Source organism: Cherax quadricarinatus, chromosome 66, assembly GCF_038502225.1.
Source record: "Cherax quadricarinatus isolate ZL_2023a chromosome 66, ASM3850222v1, whole genome shotgun sequence".
Lineage (NCBI taxonomy): Eukaryota > Metazoa > Arthropoda > Malacostraca > Decapoda > Parastacidae > Cherax > Cherax quadricarinatus.
The window spans coordinates 7,194,890-7,215,935 of NC_091357.1; the positions used below are offsets into that span (position 1 = coordinate 7,194,890).

Consider the following 21,046-nt stretch of genomic DNA (forward strand, 5'->3'; position numbering starts at 1 on the left):
TCTGGAGGAAGCACTTCAGTATCCTCCATGGCATAAGCCTTAGAGGTAAGGCTTGGGAGGGGTGACTTCTAGGACTTTGAACTCTGCTTGGAGATAATTGTGGCCACAATGTGTCATCCAGAGGGATTTTGAAGGGCTTGAGGCTGACCCTGACCCTGTTGACCCTCTGCCTGTTGTGGACTCTATTGTGGCATTGGGCAAGTCCATAGTGTTGGAGGCAAGTGGTAAGGATGTGGAAGAGTTGGTGGAGGACCACAGGGAAGAGCTACCACTGACGAACTGCAAGAGCTTCTACTGGAACAGCATCAGACCACAGCTGAGGAACTTGCTTTAGAGGAGGAGGAGGAAGGAGTGAAGGCAGTGCCTTCTTCAGTGATTAAGGACATGTGTGCAAAGTGGAATGAGTTGCAAACTTTAGTTGAAAAGCATCGCCCTGACCAAGCTGAAACAAGCCATATCTGCAACATGTTCTGTGACAAAGCCTTGTCCCACTTCAGGAAAATCTTGAAGAGATATCAGAAACAGAGCACTCTTGACAGTTATTTTGTGCAACAGGGGTCCAGTGACTCTCAAGCTGGTCCTTGTGGCCTTAAAAGATAAAGGGAAGAAACCCCAGATAAGGACTGGTTACCTAAAGTCTTTATGGAAGGGGATTCCCCTTCCAAACAATAAGTCCTCTCTCTCTCCTCCTCCCTATCTTCCAGATGCCAGCAAGTCTCTTTATAAAGGTAAGTAAATGTTATTTTAAATGTTTATTTAAATTTTAATTTATGTATTGTATAATATACAGTGGACCCCCAGTTAACGATATTTTTTCACTCCATAAGTATGTTCAGGTGCCAGTACTGACCGAATTTATTCCCATAAGGAATATTGTGAAGTAGATTAGTCCATTTCAGACCCCCAAACATACAGGTACAAACGCACTTACATAAATACACTTCCATAATTGGTCGCATTCGGAGGTAATCGTTATGCGGGGGTCCACTGTATATGTATTTATCTGTGTTGTATGTAAAACTATAGTTCATTCTTTCAACACACCGGCCGTATCCCACCAAGGCGGGGTAGCCCAAAAGAAAAAACAAAAGTTTCTCCTTTTACATTTAGTAATATATACAGGAGAAGGGGTTACTAGCCCCTTGCTCCCGGCATTTTAGTCGCAAAACTATAGTTATTCTTTAAAAAATGTATTTTTTGTGGAGATTTTTGTGGGTCTGGAACAGATTAATTGTATATACATTATTTCTTATGGGAAATATTGCTTTGCCTTTCGGCCATTTCGAGTTTAGGCCTAGCTCCTAGAATGGATTACAGCTGAAACTCAGGGTTCCACAGTATATGAATTTAACTATTTTACATTTTAATACAAGTAAAGAATAAAAAAGCACATATACTCACATTTCTCACTGTCCATAATGTTTGCTGAATGAACTTGTTCCAATAAAACTGCTTGATAACGGTTCCAAATAGCTACCACCTGGTCAAGTGGGATGGTCACACAGGAGCTGATGCATCCTCGGCATCCTAGCCATCGATACATACAAACCTGGTGAATAATTTATCTATTAAAATGCTGAATAAATAATTAGCCCAATTTCATGCTCAACAAGTACAGTAGTCCCCCCAAATTCGTGGGGATTATGGACTGATGAAGCCACTGTGTGGCGAAACGTTTCCTGAATAAAGATTCCCATATGCTGCACAGGCTGTGATGGAAATGAGGGTCATCAGGCCACCAGCATTAACAGCCTGATTGACTAGGTAATCAGTCTTTCATATGAATGATAATATTTACCAGATCAGAGTATTAAAGAATATTTTCTTTTTTATTAACACATCGGCCGATTCCCACCAAGGCAGGGTGGCACGAAAAAGAAAACTTTCATCATCATTCACTCCATCACTGTCTTGCCAGAGGGGTGCTTTACACTACATGTAGTGTAAAGACACTGTACCTCCCATCTTCAGGACTCAAGTCCGGCCTGCCGGTTTCCCTGAATCCCTTCATAAATGTTACTTTGTTCACACTCCAACAGCGCGTCAAGTATTAAAAACCATTTGTCTCCATTCACTCCTATCAGATACGCTCATGCATGCTTGCTGGAAGTCCAAGCCCCCTTGGACACAAAACTTCCTTTACCCCCTCCCTCCAACCTTTCCTAGGCCAACCCCTACCCGTCTTCCCTCCACTACAGATTTATATACTCTTGAAGTTATTCTGTTTCGTTCCATTCTCTCTACATGTCCGAACCACCTCAACAACCCCTCCTCAGCCCTCTGGACAACAGTTTTGGTAATCCCGCACCTCCTCCTAACTTCCAAACTACAAATTCTCTGCATTATATTCAAACCACACACTGCCTTCAGACATGACATCTCCACTGCCTCCAGCCTTCTCCTCACTGCATCATTCATCACCCATGCTTCGCACCCATATAAGAGTATTGGTAAAATTATATACTCTCATACATTCCCCTCTTTGCTTACAAGGACAAAGTTCCTTGTCTCCACAGACTCCTAAATGCACTGCTCACCCTTTTCCCCTCATCAATTCTATGATTCACCTCATCTTTCACAGACCCATCTGCTGACACGTCCACTCCCAAATAGTACCTGAATACATTCACCACCTCCATACTCTCTCCCTCCAATCTGATATCCAATCTTTCATCGCCTAATCTTTTTATCTTCATAACCTTTCTCTTTCCTATATTCACTTTTAATTTTCTTCTTTCACATACCCTACGAAATTCATCCACCAACTTCTGCAACCTCTCTTCAGAATCTCCCAAGAGCACAGTGTCATCAGCAAAAAGCAACTATGACAACTCTCACTTTGTGTTTGATTCTTTATCTTTTAACTCCACACCTCTTGCCAAGACCCTCACATTCACTTCTCTTACAACCCCATCTATAAATATACTGAACAACCATGGTGACATCACACATCCTTGTCTAAGCCCTACTTTACTGGGAAATAATCTCCCTCTTTCCTACATACTCTAACCTGAGCCTCACTATCCTCATAAAAACTCTTCAGTGCTTTCAGTAACCTACCTCCTATACCATACACTTGCAACATCTGCCACATTGCCCCCCTATCCACCCTGTCATAAGCCTTTTCCAAATCCATAAATGCCACAAAAAACCTCTTTAGCATTATCTAAATACTGTTCACCTACATGTTTCACTGTAAACACTTGGTCTACACACCCCCTACCTTTCCTAAAGCCTCCTTGTTCATCTGCTATCCTACTCTCCATCTTACTCTTAATTCTTTCAATAATAACTCTACCATACACTTTGCCAGGTATACTCGAACACTTTTTTTTTTTTAACAAGTCGGCCGTCTCCCACCAAGGCAGGGTGACCCAAAAAGAAAGAAAATCCCCAAAAAGAAAATTCTTTCATCATCATTCAACACTTTCACCTCACTCACACACAATCACTGTTTTTGAAGAGGTGCTCAGAATACAACAGTTTAGAAGTAAATACGTATAAAGATACACAACATATCCCTCCAAACTGCCAATATCTCAAACCCCTCCTTTAAAGTGCATGCATTGTACTTCCCATTTCCAGGGCTTAAGTCCGGCTATATAAAATAACCGGTTTATCTGAATCCCTTCACTAAATATTACCCTGCTCACACTCCAACAGCTCATCAGGTCCCAAATACCATTCGTCTCCATTCACTCCTAACACATACACGCACGCTTGCTGGAAGTCCAAGCCCCTCGCCCACAAAACCTCCTTTGCCCCTACCCCGCCTTCCTTCCCCTACAGATTTATACGCTCTCCATGTCATTCTACTTTGATCCATTCTCTCTAAATGACCAAACCACCTCAACAACCCCTCTTCTGCCCTCTGACTAATGCTTTTATTAACTCCACACCTTCTCCTAATTTCCACACTCCGAATTTTCTGCATAATATTTACACCACACATTGCCCTTAGACAGGACATCTCCACTGCCTCCAACCACCTCCTCGCTGAAGCATTTACAACCTAAGCTTCACACACACATACGAGTGTTGGTACTACTATACTTTCATACATTCCCTTCTTTGCCTCCACAGATAAAATTTTTTTTTTTTTTTTTTTTTTTTTTTTTTTTTTTTTTTTTTTTTTTTTTTTTTTTTTTTTTTTTTTTTTTTTTTTCAACAAGTCGGCCGTCTCCCACCGAGGCAGGGTGACCCAAAAAAGAAAGAAAATCCCCAAAAAGAAAATACTTTCATCATCATTCAACACTTTCACCACACTCGCACATTATCACTGTTTTTGCAGAGGTGCTCAGAATACAACAGTCTAGAAGCATAAACATATAAAGATACACAACATATCCCTCCAAACTGCCAATATCCCAAACCCCTCCTTTAAAGTGCAGGCATTGTACTTCCCATTTCCAGGACTCAAGTCCGACTATATGAAAATAACCGGTTTCCCTGAATCCCTTCACTAAATATTACCCTGCTCACACTCCAACAGATCGTCAGGTCCCAAGTACCATTCGTCTCCATTCACTCCTATCTAACACGCTCACGCACGCTTGCTGGAAGTCCAAGCCCCTTACCCACAAAACCTCCTTTACCCCCTCTCTCCAACCCTTTCGAGGACGACCCCTACCCCGCCTTCCTTCCCCTATAGATTTATATGCTTTCCATGTCATTCTACTGTGATCCATTCTCTCTAAATGACCAAACCACCTCAACAACCCCTCTTCTGCCCTCTGACTAATACTTTTATTAACTCCACACCTTCTCCTAATTTCCACACTCCGAATTTTCTGCATAATATTTACACCACACATTGCCCTTAAACAGGACATCTCCGCTGCCTCCAACCGTCTCCTCGCTGCTGCATTTACCACCCAAGCTTCACACCCATATAAGAGTGTTGGTACTACTATACTTTCATACATTCCCTTCTTTGCCTCCATAGATATCGTTTTTTGACTCCACATATACCTCAACGCACCACTCACCTTTTTTCCCTCATCAATTCTATGATTAACCTCATCTTTCATAAATCCATCCGCCAACACGTCAACTCCCAAATATCTGAAAACATTCACTTCTTCCATACTCTTCCTCCCCAATTTGATATCCAATTTTTCTTTATCTAAATCATTTGATACCCTCATCACCTTACTCTTTTCTATGTTCACTTTCAACTTTCTACCTTTACATACACTCCCAAATTCATCCAGTAACCTTTGTAATTTTTCTTTAGAATCTCCCATAAACACAGTATCATCAGCAACAAGTAACTGTCACTTCCCATTTTGTATTTGATTCTCCATAATTTAATCCCACCCCTTTCCTGAACACCCTAGCATTTACTTCTTTTACAAACCCATCTATAAATATACTAAACAACCATGGTGACATTACACATCCCTGTCTAAGACCTACATTTACCAGGAAGTAGTCTCCCTCTCTTCTACATACCCTAACTTGAGCCTCACTATCCTCATAAAAACTCTTTACAGCATTTAGTAACTTGCCACCTATTCCATATACAGTGGACCCCCGGCATACGATCTCATCGCCTTACGTTAAATCCGGCATATGATACATTTTAATGCAAAAATTTTGCGTCGCCTCACGTTAAAAAACTCGCTTCACGCGATTCGTCCAGGACGCATCCCACACGTGGCCTCAGCGCCAGTGTTCACAAGCCAGTCAGTGCGGTTGCATCTACGCATACATTCGGTACATTTCACATTATCCCAGTGTTTTTAGAGCTTGTAACTACAAAATAATTAGGTAGTAGGTTGGTAGACAGCAACCATCCAGGGGAGTACTACCGTCTTGCCAAGTGAGTGTGAAACGAAAGCCTGTAATTGTTTTACATGATGGTAGGATTGCTGGTGTCTTTTGTCTGTCTCATAAATATGCAAGATTACAGGTACGTCTTGCTACTTCTACTTACACTTAGGCTACACTACACACACATGTACAAGCATATATATACACACCCCTCTGGGTTTTCTGCTATTTTCTTTCTAGCTCTTGTTCTTGTTTATTTCCTGTTATCTCCATGGGGAAGTGGAACAGAATTCTTCCTCCGTAAGCCGTGCGTGTTGTAAGAGGCAACTAAAATGCCAGGGGCAAGGGGCTAGTAACCCCTTCTCCTGTATATATTAATAAATGTAAAAGGAGAAACTTTAGTTTTTCCTTTTGGGCCAACCTGCCTCGGTGGGATACAGCCAGTGTGTTGAAAGAAAGAACTACAAAATAAGTCACCATGGACCCCAAGAAAGCTTCTAGTGCCATCCCTGTGGTAAAAAGGGTGAGAATTAGTATAGAATTGAAAAAAAGAGATTAGGGAAATGTGTGCAAAGTGGCTTGAAGTGCAAACCTTTATGGATGAAAATCACCCTCACACAGCTATTGCAAGCCGTGCTGGTGACTATTACAATGACAATGTTGTGAACCACTTTAGACAAATCATAAAGGAACGAGAGGTTGAGAGTTCTATGGACAGATATGTTGTGCGACAGAGGTCCAGTGACTCTCAAGCTGGTCCTGGTGGCATTAAAAGAGGAAGGAAAGTAACCCCAGAAAAGGACTTGATACCTCAAGTCCTAATGGAAGGGGATTCCCCTTCTAAACAATAAGTTTGACACTCTCCCCTCCTCCCATCCCATCAATCATCACCAGATCTTCATTAAAGGTAAGTGTCATGTAAACTATTGTTAGTAGAGTACTACTAACTGTGCATGTCTTCTTCAGTTTGTGTGCATTAAACTTAATATTTCATGTGGTATAACTTTTTTTTTTCATACTTTTGGGTGTCTTGCACAGATTAATTTGATTTCCATTATTTCTTATGGGGAAAATTAATTCGCTTTATGATAATTTCGGCATACGATGAGCTCTCAGGAACAAATTAATATCGTATGCCGGGGGTCCACTGTACTTGAAACATCTGCCACATTGCTCCCCTATCCACTCTATCACATGCCTTTTCTAAATCCATAAATGCAATAAAAACTTCCCTACCTTTATCTAAATACTGTTCACATATATGCTTCAATGTAAACACATGATTTACACATCCCCTACCCACTCTAAAACCTCCTTGCTCATCCGCAACTCTACATTCTGTCTTACCTCTAATTCTTTCAATAATAACCCTACCATACACTTTTCCTGGTATACTCAGTAAACTTATTCCTCTATAATTTTTACAATCTCTTTTGTCCCCCTTCCCTTAATATAAAGGGACTATACACACTCTCTGCCAATCCCTAGGTACTTTCCCCTCTTTCATACATTTATTAAACAAAAATACCAACCACTCCAACACTTTGTCACCCCCTGCTTTTAACATTTCTGTCATGATCCCGTCAGTTCCAGCTGCTTTACCCCCTTTCATTCTACGTAATGCCTCACACACCTCCCCACACTCACATCCTGCTCTTCTTCACTCCTAAAAGATGGTATAACTCCCTGGCCAGTGCATGAAATTACCGCCTCCCTTTCTTCGTCGACATTTAAAAGTTTCTCAAAATATTCTCGCCATCTACCCAATACCTCCATCTTCCCATCTACTAGCTCCCCTATCCTGTTTTTAACTGACTAATCCATTCATTCCCTAGGCTTTCTTAACTTGTTTAACTCACTCCAAAATTTTTTCTTAATTTCATTAAAATTTCTTGACAGTGCCTCTCCCACTCCATCATCTGCTCTCCTTTTGCACTCTCTCACCATTCTCTTCACCTTTCTTTTACTCCCCATATACGTACTCTACTCTTTTTATAACACTTCTGCTTTGTAAAAACCTCTCATAAGCTACCTTTTTCTCTTTTATCACAGCCTTTACTTCATCATTCCACCAATCACTCCTCTTTCCTCCTGCACCCACCCTCCTATAACCACAAACTTCTGCCCCACATTCTAATACCGCATTTTTAAAATTATTCCAACCCTCTTCAACCCACCCCCCCCACTACTCATCCTTGCACCAGCCCACCTTTCTGCCAATAGTTGCTTATATGTCACCCGAACTTCCTCCTCCCTTAGTTTATACACTTTCACCTCCCACTTACTTGTTGTTGCCATTTTCCTCTTGTCCCATCTACCTCTTACTCTAACTGTAGCTACAACAGACTCATCCTCCTATAATTTTTGCACTCTTTTTTGTCCCCTTTGCCTTTATACAAAGGAACTATGCATACTCTCTGCCAATCCCTAGGTACCTTACCCTCTTCCATACATTTATTAAATAATAGCACCAACCACTCCAAAACTACATCTCCACCTGCTTTTAACATTTCTATCTTTATCCCATCAATCCCAGCTGCCTTACCCATGAAATATGGCCTAAAACAGAAGCAGCAAAAAATTGAAAGAATGCATTTTACAGACAGAATTTTTGTATTATTTGTGAATCTGGGAATTGCAAGACCTCTAGGAATATAACCCTTGCAAACTTCACACTCCAAAAGTGTGTCAATTACCAAAAACAACTTTCCTCAACTCTTGTGAATGTATCACTCTCACATGTACTTATTCAATGATGCAGCAGCAATCTCTCAAAATCTTTCATAACCTTCTTCCAACTCTTCTTGGATGTGTCCCTACACCAATCCATCCCAGATTTGTAAACATTCTTTATTAGCCTATATTTTAGTAACAACTCTGCCATATTCTTTACACTTTGCTCAATGGAGATCTGTCCTAAATTCTTAACTTGTTTTTTCTCCCCTTTCTTTATATTAAAAGAAACTATGCATGACCTTTACCAATCCTTACATACCTTCCCTTCTTTCAAACATATATGAAACAATTTTTCCAACCATACAAAAACTATATCATTGCCTAGTTTTAACATCTTATGTCTTAATCATATTCATTCCTATTGCTGTACCTCACCTATTTCCTTCATGCCCCTGTCTGGCTCTTCCCTCTTAGCAAATCCTATTCCTTTCTGCCCCATACATTAAACCTCTGCCTCTCTTTCATCATCTGCCTCTAACAACTCAAAATATTCTTTCCATCTTCTCACATTCCCATGTGACATTTATCACTTTCACCCCTAACAAGAAATCTATTTGCTACACAGCCTTTCAATCAGTCTCCCCAATTTCCAATAATCCCTGTATCCACCCATTTATTTTTTAAATAATTATATGAACTAAACAATTCGGAATTTTAAATACAAGTGAAGAATAAATAGGCACAATACCGTGACTGGAACAATACACAAATAACCTGCACATAGATTAAACCTTAAAGTGACGTTTTGGTTAGACTTGGACAATTAACCAGTCGTAAGTGACAAAAAAAATAGAGCCATAACTGTTTTCAAACTTTATTAACTAACTTTGCAAAGACAGTGTGGGGCTACAAAAAACTATAAATCAAGGATAGATTAGGAGTTGAGATGGTTTGGCCATTTAGAAAGGACAGAGCAGAATAGGATGGAGAAAAGGGTGCAGAAATCCAGGGTGGAGACACAGGAGTATGTTCCCAGAAGTGTTGGAAGGAAGGATTGAAGGAGGTTTTAAGTGGTAGAGACTTGAGCATCCAGCAGGTATGTGTGTGAGTGTATGATCTGAGTAAGTGGATCATAGGGTCTGATGTGTTCACACTAAGTGTGAACACGGTAACATTTATAAAGAGAAACCTGCTAGCCGAACTTGATTCCTGGAAGTGGGACGTACAATGCCTGCACTCTCAAGGAGGGTAGGGATTTTCCTCTTTGGAAGATCATCTGAAATGACAAGTTTGTACACTTCAGGCAAGAAAGCAATTAAATGACTGGAGGTAACTGCCTTTCCATACCTTGGTGGTGGATGGCCAATGTGGCAAAAAAAAAAAAAAAAAAAAAATCCTCAATGCTCAATCAGAAAATAGTGTATATTACAGCAACTTTGCACACTTCCATCTACAGTATTTATAAAATTACCTACAGTTACTTTTTGCTGATGATACTGTGCTTATGAGAGATTCTAAAGAAAAATTGCAAAGGTTAGTGGATGAGTTTGAGAATGTGTGTAAAGGTAGAAAGTTGAAAGTGAACATAGAAAAGAGTAAGGTGATGAGGGTATCAAATGATTTAGATAAAGAAAAATTGGATATCAAATTCGGGAGGAGGAGTATGGAAGAAGTAAATGTTTTCAGATACTTGGGAGTTGACGTGTCGGCGGATGGATTTATGAAGGATGAGGTTAATCATAGAATTGATGAGGGAAAAAAGGTGAGTGGTGCGTTGAGGTATATATGGAGTCAAAAAACATTATCTATGGAGGCAAAGAAGGGAATGTATGAAAGTATAGTAGTACCAACACTCTTATATGGATGTGAAGCTTGGATGGTAAATGCAGCAGCGAGGAGACGGTTGGAGGCAGTGGAGATGTCCTGTCTAAGGGCAATGTGTGGTGTAAATATTATGCAGAAAATTCGGAGTGTGGAAATTAGGAGAAGGTGTGGAGTTAATAAAAGCATTAGTCAGAGGGCAGAAGAGGGGTTGTTGAGGTGGTTTGGTCATTTAGAGAGAATGGATCAAAGTAGAATGACATGGAAAGCATACAAATCTATAGGGGAAGGAAAGAGGGGTAGGGGTCGTCTTCGAAAGGGTTGGAAAGAGGGGGTAAAGGAGGTTTTGTGGGCGAGGGGCTTGGACTTCCAGCAAGCGTGCATGAGCGTGTTAGATAGGAGTGAATGGAGACGAATGATACTTGGGACCTGACGATCTGTTGGAGTGTGAGCAGGGTAATATTTAATGAAGGGATTCAGGGAAACCGGTTATTTTCATATAGTCGGACTTGAGTCCTGGAAATGGGAAGTACAATGCCTGCACTTTAAAGGAGGGGTTTGGGATATTGGCAGTTTGGAGGGATATGTTGTGTATCTTTATACGTGTATGCTTCTAAACTGTTGTATTCTGAGCACCTCTGCAAAAGCAGTGATAACGTGTGAGTGAGGTGAAAGTGTTGAATGATGAAAGTATTTTCTTTTTGGGGATTTTCTTTCTTTTTTGGGTCACCCTGCCTCGGTGGGAGACGACCGATTTGTTGGGAAAAAAAAAAAAAAAAACTACAAATTCATGCAGAGGTTGGTGAATAAATTTGGTAGGGTATGTAAAAGAAGAAAATTAAAAGTGAATGTAGGAAAGAGTAAGAGTATGAGGATAACAAAAAGATTAGGTGATGAAAGATTGGATATCAGATTGGAGGGAGAGGGTATGGAGGAGGTGAATGTATTCAGATAGTATTTGGGAGTGGACATGTCAGCGGATGGGTCTATGAAAGATGAGGTGAATCATAGAAATGATGAGGGGAAAAGGGTGAGCGGTGCACTTAGGAGTCTGTGGAGACAAAGAACTTTGTCCTTGGAGGCAAAGAGGGGAATGTATGAGAGTATAGTTTTACCAACGCTCTTATATGGGTGTGAAGCGTGGGTGATGAATGTTGCAGCGAGGAGAAGGCTGGAGGCAGTGGAGATGTCATGTCTGTGAGCAATGTGTGGTGTGAATATAATGCAGAGAATTCGTAGTTTGGAAGTTAGGAGGAGGTGCAGGATTGCCAAAACTGTTGTCCAGAGGGCTGAGAAGGACTGTTGAGGTGGTTCGGACATGTAGAGAGAATGGAACGAAACAGACTGACTTTAAGAGTGTATAAATCTGTAGTGGAGGGAAGGCGGGGTAGGGGTCAGACTAGGAAAGGTTGGAGAGAGGGGGGTAAAGGAGGTTTTGTGTGTGAGGGGCTTGGACTTCCAGCAAGTATGCATGAGCGTATTTGATAGGAGTGAATGGAGACAAATAGTTTTTAATACTTGATGTGCTGTTGGAGTGTGAGCAAAGTAACATTTATGAAGGGACTCAGGGAAACCAGCAGGCCGGACTTGAGTCCTGAAGATGGGAAGTACAGTGCCTGCACTCTGAAGGACGGGTGTTAAAGTTGCAGCTTTATAAACTGTAGTGTAAAGCACCCTTCTGGCAAGACAGTGATGGAGTGAATGATGATAAAAAAATTTCTTTTTCGGGCCACCCTGCCTTGGTGGGAATCAGCCGATGTGTTAATAAAAAAAAATAAAAACCTACAGCTTTATTTCCACATCATCAATTTTAGTTGACCTGTAATATTGCAGGCACTCACCTTATACAAGGTGTAGATGACGACAACAAGAGGCTGCATGATAAACACAGAGAAGCATAGTGTTATGTATATAATGTGAATCCACAAAGATCCATAATCCATGGGCATCCCTGACCCTCGTACAAACAGAACCATACAGCACAGAGCTGAAAAAATCATAGACAGGTAAGAGAGCTATAAATTCTCAAACTAAATATACAGGGCTCTAAATTACAGTGTAAATTATATACTGGACATATTTACTACCCACAGCTAAAAGAAACTGAAGTAATATTTATCTGGACTGATGGCCTAAAGAAAAGCATACAAAATATCACAAAGTTTATGCTGTTTAAGCATGGAATAAACAAGATAGATTTTCCTGATTTGCAACTGATAAATTCCACTAACTCTCAATAGGGGTTCCCTATCAGTTCCCTTTACAAAGGCAAGGATCATGGTGTTTATCCAAGATATGGCTCTAATTTTGAAAAATGTAATTTCACTCATGCTGATAAAAATCTACTTTTAACATATCTTGATGTGCTGTTCCATAAACCAAGAAGTAAAAATTTCAGCTAACATGCAGATTACATTCCTGAGAAATTGGCACTTTAACAGAAATAGCATTAACTGCATATAGAAAAATGAGATTACTTTCCTTGGACCTCCAAAAATGCTTCATTTTTTTTTTTAAATAGCCTAAAAACCACAAGAAAATATTACATTTTCCTTAATTCTAGTCACTGTTACTTATTGATACACAAGTGTGTGGAAAGGATTGGTGTGGCACTTTACAATACCTGTACAAACATGGTTAGGTAGGTAACACTCCTGCCTCACACACTGAGTGTCTGGGGTTCAATCCCCAGCCGGGTGGAAATGTTGTGTGCGTTTCCTTGCACCTACTGTCCCTGTTCACCTAGCAGTAACTAGGTACCTGGGTGTCAGTCGACTGGTGTGAGTCTCATCCTGGGGGACAAGACTAAAGGACCGCCCCACTGGAAATAAGACTGATAGTCCTCGATGACTCACTGACTTTCTTGGGTTATCCTGGGTGGATAACCCTCTGGGTTAAAAATCCAAACAAATCTTAACTCTTAATACACTATATCTTTTTGGGAAATAAAATTATCATGAGGAAATGTGTGTAGTGAGTTTGGTGTATTCCATTTTATTTTTTGCACCATTTGCCAAGAAAAAAACCCTCTGAACAAAATAAAAATAGCTTTAACATCAGTCACAAGGCAAATGTAAAGAAAGTTTAAGCTTAAACTGCATTTTCTAAGCATCCTTTTTTTTACATCAATAAGAAAGTATTTATACTCACCAGCAAAGAAACAGCAAACTATCCACCCAACACATTGAGAAAAGATAAAAGTGATGCTGGATGTCACTCCTAGTTCATCACTTTCTAAGTCATCATCATCATCATCATCATCTACATCTTCTTCAGCATCCCAACCATCTTCCTCCAATTTATTTCTCTTTTTACTTTTCGATCTCCTGTTCTTTGCCACAAAGTGAAGGATGTAGTTAAATGTCTTCCTCAACTCGGAGAAAAAGCTCAAAATAGTTGGGGAGCATTTTTTAGTGTTTGTAACTTCATGTTGATGATTTATAATCCTTGTTATGTTTGCTGGGAGTGTTGTTGTGGTTGGTGTTTCATGAGTGTTGCTCATCAACTCAGCACTGCCAAGATCATGGTCGGCCTCTGATCTTGCTCGCTGTGTAACCTGCATGTTATCTTGGCCCTGAAATAATGCCGAATGCAGCTCTCCGTTTAAATTGGAGAGCTCTGTTGTCTGAGCCCAATTCACTAAATTCCTCCATATCTTTGCATTAGTATCATAAATATCATGAGCTGGATCTTCACCATCATCTTGGCCATTTTGGTTTCTATCGCTGGTTGCTGGAGGTGACATTTCTTTGGAAGCTCTGAGTGTGTCTAACACAGCTTTAGCATTATATTCTTTCTCTTCCTGAAACAAAAATTTGCTTTAATATTATTTCTTAATTTTTCTATCCTAAAATTACTGTAGATATATTACTAGCTTGTTAATGCATGTTACATGTACAGTTCACAGACCAAAGCTGCTAGTAATAAGGCAAACTGTTTGAAAATATGATACTAACCAGTCTATTGCTCATTTTGAAAGCCATTTCCAGCAACCACTGGACTGGTAACAAAAGCAAAGCAATGATGCCACCATAGTAGAGTGATTCTATATGCATGTCTGGCACCATCATTGTATGTTCAGTGTTGATTTTCTGCAAAGTACATATTTAAATGCTTAATACATTATTGATTCTACTGCATAATGTTTATGAAATTGTTTTAACCATACTGATCATATCTCACCAAGGTAGGGTAACCCAAAGAAGGGAACACATTATCACTCATTCAGTAGCTGTTTTGACCGAAGTGGACAGATATTACAATTCAGATGATCTCTGACCTGCAACATCCCCACCCATCCTTCAGAGTGAAGGCAATACACATCCCATCTCCAGACATCCTCATGCATCCTTCAGAAAGCAGGCACTGTACTTCGAATCTCCAGAACTCAAAACTGGCTAAAGGATCTCATTTTTGAGTTGAAATGAAACTCTCTGATCCTAATTGCATAACTCACCTGTACCACACCAAGGGAGACTGTGCCCATGCAAAGGCATACAATGAGGCATATGGTGAGTCTCTGAAGACGAAACAGCTTGGCTGTGCTAGAGGTAGTTAGCAGTGAAGTCCATAACATGTGCTCACTGGCATACTGAGGCAGGAAATGCTCAAAATCCTAAAATTTACAAAAAATAATGTAGCAATTTGCAGAAAAAATTAATCAAACTAAAATAAATTATTTTACTCTAGTATATGATACAAAACTGAAATGTTATTTTTCTCATTTTTATAATTTATATAAGATTCAAATTTTCCTTGTGTTTTAAATACAAAGAGCTACTAGAATTCCCATTCTGTATAAGAATCAAATGACATACCTGTAAAAATGTTGTAGGGCTCTCTAGTGTAATCTCCCTCTCCACCTTGGCATCCTCGGCTTGAACTGACAGCCATCGGTAGCATGGGTATGCATACCTGGCCCCCAGCACAAGGTCACCCACACTTGTTTCACACACATACCACCCAGAATCACTTCCACTATTGTCATGCCATAACTGAACCTTCAGGATGTCCCCCAGTGGCTCAGCAGTTCTGTTAATATTTAGAGATACATAAAAACCTATATTACTGGATTATAATTTTAAAAATTCCAGCTTGAAGCTATTTGTTTTACAATTACCATTTTGTAAATAACTTATTTAATATTATCTGGAAGTTACTGACAGACTAACATACATTGCAACTTTCTACTTTTAATTATCATTCACTCTACAATACTTACGTCAAAATAAAGGTACAGAGAGCCCCGCGTGTAAACAACTGGCCAGTCTGCTTTGACTGCAGCTCTCTGGTTTCACTCATCCCATGTGTTCCATGCAGAATGGCATACACCTGAAACCATTTACAAAATTCAGTGCAACTGTACTGCAGTACTATACAAATTATATCAACACAATTGAAAATATTGCTACTGTTAATTTATTATTATTATTATTATCACACTGGCCGATTCCCACCAAGGCAGGGTGGCCCGAAAAAGAAAAACTTTCACCATCATTCACTCCATCACTGTCTTGCCAGAAGGGTGCTTTACACTACAGTTTTTAAACTGCAACATTAACATCCCTCCTTCAGAGTGCAGGCACTGTACTTCCCATCTCCAGGGCTCAAGTCCGGCCTGCCGGTTTCCCTGAACCCCTTCATAAATGTTACTTTGCTCACACTCCAACAGCACGTTAAGTATTAAAAACCATTTGTCTCCATTCACTCCTATCAAACACGCTCACGCATGCCTGCTGGAAGTCCAAGCCCCTCGCACACAAAACCTCCTTTACCCCCTCCCTCCACCTTTCCTAGGCCAACCCCTACCCCGCCTTCCTTCCACTACAGACTGATACACTCTTGAAGTCACTCTGTTTCACTCCATTCTCTCTACATGTCCGAACCACCTCAACAACCCTTCCTCAGCCCTCTGGACAACAGTTTTGGTAATCCCGCACCTCCTCCTAACTTCCAAACTACGAATTCTCTGCATTATATTCACACTACACATTGCCCTCAGACATGACATCTCCACTGCCTCCAGCCTTCTCCTCGCTGCAACATTCATCACCCATGCTTCACACCCATATAAGAGCGTTGGTAAAACTATACTCTCATACATTCCCCTCTTTGCCTCCAAGGACGAAGTTCTTTGTCTCCACAGACTCCTAAGTGCACCACTCACCCTTTTCCCCTCATCAATTCTATGATTCACCTCATCTTTCATAGATCCATCCGCTGACATGTCCACTCCCAAATATCTGAATACATTCACCTCCTCCATACTCTCTCCCTCCAATCTGATATCCAATCTTTCATCACCTAATCTTTTTGTTATCCTCATAACCTTACTCTTTCCTGTATTCACTTTTAATTTTCTTCTTTTGCACACCCTACCAAATTCATCCACCAATCTCTGCAACTTCTCTTCAAAATCTCCCAAGAGCACAGTGTCATCAGCAAAGAGCAACTGTGACAACTCCCACTTTATGTGTGATTCTTTATCTTTTAACTCCACGCCTCTTGCCAAGACCCTCACATTTACTTCTCTTAAAACCCCATCTATAAATATATTAAACAACCACGGTGACGTCACACATCCTTGTCTAAGGCCTACTTTTACTGGGAAATAATTTCCCTCTTTCCTACATACTCTAACTTGAGCCTCACTATCCTCGTAAAAACTCTTCACTGCTTTCAGTAACCTACCTCCTACACCATACACCTGCAACATCTGCCACATTGCCCCCCTATCCACCCTGTCATACGCCTTTTCCAAATCCATAAATGCCACAAAAACCTATTTAGCGTTATCTAAATACTGTTCACTTATATGTTTCACTGTAAACACCTGGTCCACACACCCCCTACCTTTCCTAAAGCCTCCTTGTTCATCTGCTATCCTATTCTCCATCTTACTCTTAATTCTTTCAATAATAACTCTACCATACACTTTACCAGGTATACTCAACAGACTTATCCCCCTATAATTTTTGCACTCTCTTTTGTCCCCTTTGCCTTTATACAAAGGAACTATGCATGCTCTCTGCCAATCCCTAGGTACCTTACCCTCTTCCATACATTTATTAAATAATTGCACCAACCACTCCAAAACTATATTCCCACCTGCTTTTAACATTTCTATCTTTATCCCATCAATCCCGGCTGCCTTACCCCGTTTCATTTTACCTACTGCCTCACGAACTTCCCCCCCACTCACAACTGGCTCTTCCTCACTCCTACAAGATGTTATTCCTCCTTGCTCTATACACGAAATCACAGCTTCCCTATCTTCATCAACATTTAACAATTCCTCAAAATATTCCCTCCATCTTCCCAATACCTCTAACTCTCCATTTAATAACTCTCCTCTCCTATTTTTAACTGACAAATCCATTTGTTCTCTAGGTTTCCTTAACTTGTTAATCTCACTCCAAAACTTTTTCTTATTTTCAACAAAATTTGTTGATAACATCTCACCCACTCTCTCATTTGCTCTCTTTTTACATTGCTTCACCACTCTCTTAACCTCTCTCTTTTTCTCCATATACTCTTCCCTCCTTGCATCACTTCTACTTTGTAAAAACTTCTCATATGCTAACTTTTTCTCCCTTACTACTCTCTTTACATCATCATTCCACCAATCGCTCCACTTCCCTCCTGCACTCACTTTCCTGTAACCACAAACTTCTGCTGAACACTTTAACACTACATTTTTAAACCCACCCCATACCTCTTCGACCCCATTTCTGTTAATGTGTCCATTTTTTTTTTCCAACACTTCACGCAACTATTTTTTTCCATAGATTAGATAACATGGTTGTTACTTATAATATATTAAGAGATTTCAGTTCCATGATGAAGAACATAATGACAATTTTTTTCACAATTGTGATTACACCTGCATTTTAGGTGCTATTATGGTGGACCAAATATACCTCATTTTGGCTAATATTTACTTTATGTCCTGGTCAGAATTCAGCCAATTTTATATAATAAAATAAAAGCAAGCTATCCATACCACATAAAAAAGTTATTGCTATAATTATTGTTGATAAATTAGACACATGCGCAACACTTGGGTATCTTTAATGAGGAAACGTTTCGCCACACAGTGGCTTCATCAGTTCATACAAAGGAGAATGGTGAAGAGCAGGAGTAGTTTGAGGTAATCAGTCCCTCAGTCCCTTGAGGGACTGATTACCACAAACTCCTCCTGTCCTTCACCACTTTCCTTTGTATGGACTGATGAAGCCACTGTGTGGCAAAACGTTACTTTTAAGTTTAAATTAATTAGGGTCCTATCTCAGGTGCTAAACTATCTTATTTTCATTGTTTTACTTTTATATTCAGTAGCTCCATTATTTTTAGATTTAAAATAATTATCTTAGTCCGTATGTTCATATTTGTTAGTGGTTTAACAACAAATGTTTTTTGTTTTTTTTAATAATTGTAACAGCTTATTTCTCTACATACCCCTTATAAATGCAATTATCAATCCTGATATCAACCTCTTATTGAACTGCACAAATAATCCTAACAGTAATTGCCATTATTACACCGCTCGTCAGGCTAATACCCTCCTCAGCGCCAGCAAGAACGTTACAGTCTTTAACTATAATGTTAGATCATTGCGTAAACACTATGATGACCTCCTTGCATTACTGAAGTCTCTAAATGCTACTATAACTTTCATTATACTTACTGAAACCTGGCTCAGACAAGATTTGACAGACAAATTTACCATACCTGGTTACACAGCCATGCATAACTGCAGGCTTGACCAACCAGGAGGAGGCACTGCCATCTATTACTCTGATGAACTAGAATATATGAAATCAATTAATGTACAGGACGAAAACAGCGAATATATCATAGCTAAATTCACATCAAAAACCCTTAAGAAATCTATAACAGCTGGTGCAGTCTACAGACTACCACACACAAATACTTATACTCTTAGCAGTAATCTTAGAAACATGATAATTGAGTCAGAGTTGAATAAACACCATCTGATACTTGCAGCTGACAGTAATAATATTAATAAAGATGTCAAAATTTTTTTACATAAAACCCTAAACCTCTATAACAAGCACTGTCCAATCAAAATGAAACAGATCACAGAAAAGAGACTAAAAAGCCCATGGCTAACAAAAAGTATCCTCAAATCTATTAATAAAAAACACCAATTTGAAAAACAGTTCAGATTAGAACATTAAAATGGTATAAAATACCGACAGGTTGTTAGGTAAGACACATATGCAACAGTTAGGTATCTTTATTATGAAACGTTTCGCCTACACAGTAGGCTTCTTCAGTCAAGTACAGAAAAGTTGATAGAAGCAGAAGATACTTGAAGACGATGTAATCAGTCCATCACCCTTAAAGTTTTGAGGTGGTCAGTCCCTCAGTCTGGAGAAGAGCATTGTTCCATAGTATGAAACAATTTTGTTTCATACTATGGAACAATGCTCTTCTCCAGACTGAGGGACTGACCACCTCAAAACTTTAAGGGTGATGGACTGATTACATCGTCTTCAAGTATCTTCTGCTTCTATCAACTTTTCTGTACTTGACTGAAGAAGCCTACTGTGTAGGCGAAACGTTTCATAATAAAGATACCTAACTGTTGCATATGTGTCTTACCTAACAGTTCAGATTAGGCCTAATTACTAAAGAATTAACTAAACAATACACATCAATACTCGCAAATCTAATACGAAAATCAAAGCAAATGTATTATGAAAACAGATTTCGTGAAATAAAAGGTGATATGAAAAGTACCTGGCAAACCCTCTCCAAAATTTTGGGCTCTACAAAACTGTCTGGAAATAGAGAGATAAACTTAACTAAACTAGATGAACCTCATATACAGCCTATAGACACAGCCAACAAATTTAATGTCTTCTTTTCTACTGTAGGATCAAAGCTAGCAAGTCAAATTCCTAGCTCAAATACCCAGCCAAACGAGTACCACACTGGCAGCTAGCCAAATAGTCTATTTCTAGCTCCAACTAATTCCACTAAAGTCTCACTCGTCATTAAATCATTAAAAAACAAAGCAGGTGATCTAGATAACTTGCCACCATTCATATATAAAAAAGATGCACATGAGCTGTCACCCATTATTGCAACAAAGTTTAACAAATCTGTAGCATCCTCAACCTTCCCATCTATACTCAAGACAGCATGGGTCACCCCAATCCACAAAGGAGGTGATCCAACTGACTTGAACAACTATAGACCCATATCAAACTTGCCCTTACTTTCCAAGATATTCGAGAAAATAATATACAAGAATCTTTACTCCTACATTACATCCAACAACATACTTAACCCATGCCAGTTTGGGTTTAGACCAAAAAAAAGTACGAATGACGCTATTATACAAATGCTTGAACTAATATACACAGCTCGTGATAAAAATGAATATCCTCTGGGACTCTTCATTGACCTATGAAAAGCATTTGATACAATTGACTACAATCTCTTCCACCTGAAACTGAATCATTATGTAATCAGAGGACATTCTCTTGACTACCTAAAATCCTATCTTAATGACAGACACCAGTATGTATATGCAAATGGAGTCGAACTCCACTGTCCAACTTGTAGCTGTAGGAATGCCCCAGGGTAGTGTCCTAGGCTCACTCCTCTTTCTCATCTACATCAATGATCTCCCCAATACATCCCAACTCCTTAAACCAGTTCTATTCGCAGATGACACTACATATGTCTACTCCCATTCAGACCCAGCTGTACTTAGAAACACTGTAAACAATGAACTGCTAAA

General features: G+C 39.7%; 1 protein-coding gene across 2 annotated transcripts in view; it reads right to left on the minus strand.

The window, feature by feature from the left end:
- LOC128704203 (uncharacterized) overlaps positions 1-21,046 on the minus strand; it is a gene marked incomplete at its 5' end in the record, with an annotated part of 80,594 nt that overhangs the window by 39,761 nt on the left and 19,787 nt on the right. For both annotated transcript variants that reach the window (XM_070099054.1, XM_070099055.1), the window contains 7 exon segments: positions 1,402-1,549; positions 12,114-12,259; positions 13,423-14,074; positions 14,229-14,363; positions 14,729-14,887; positions 15,090-15,303; positions 15,494-15,603. In XM_070099054.1, the coding sequence (XP_069955155.1) occupies positions 1,402-1,549; positions 12,114-12,259; positions 13,423-14,074; positions 14,229-14,363; positions 14,729-14,887; positions 15,090-15,303; positions 15,494-15,603 (1,564 nt within the window).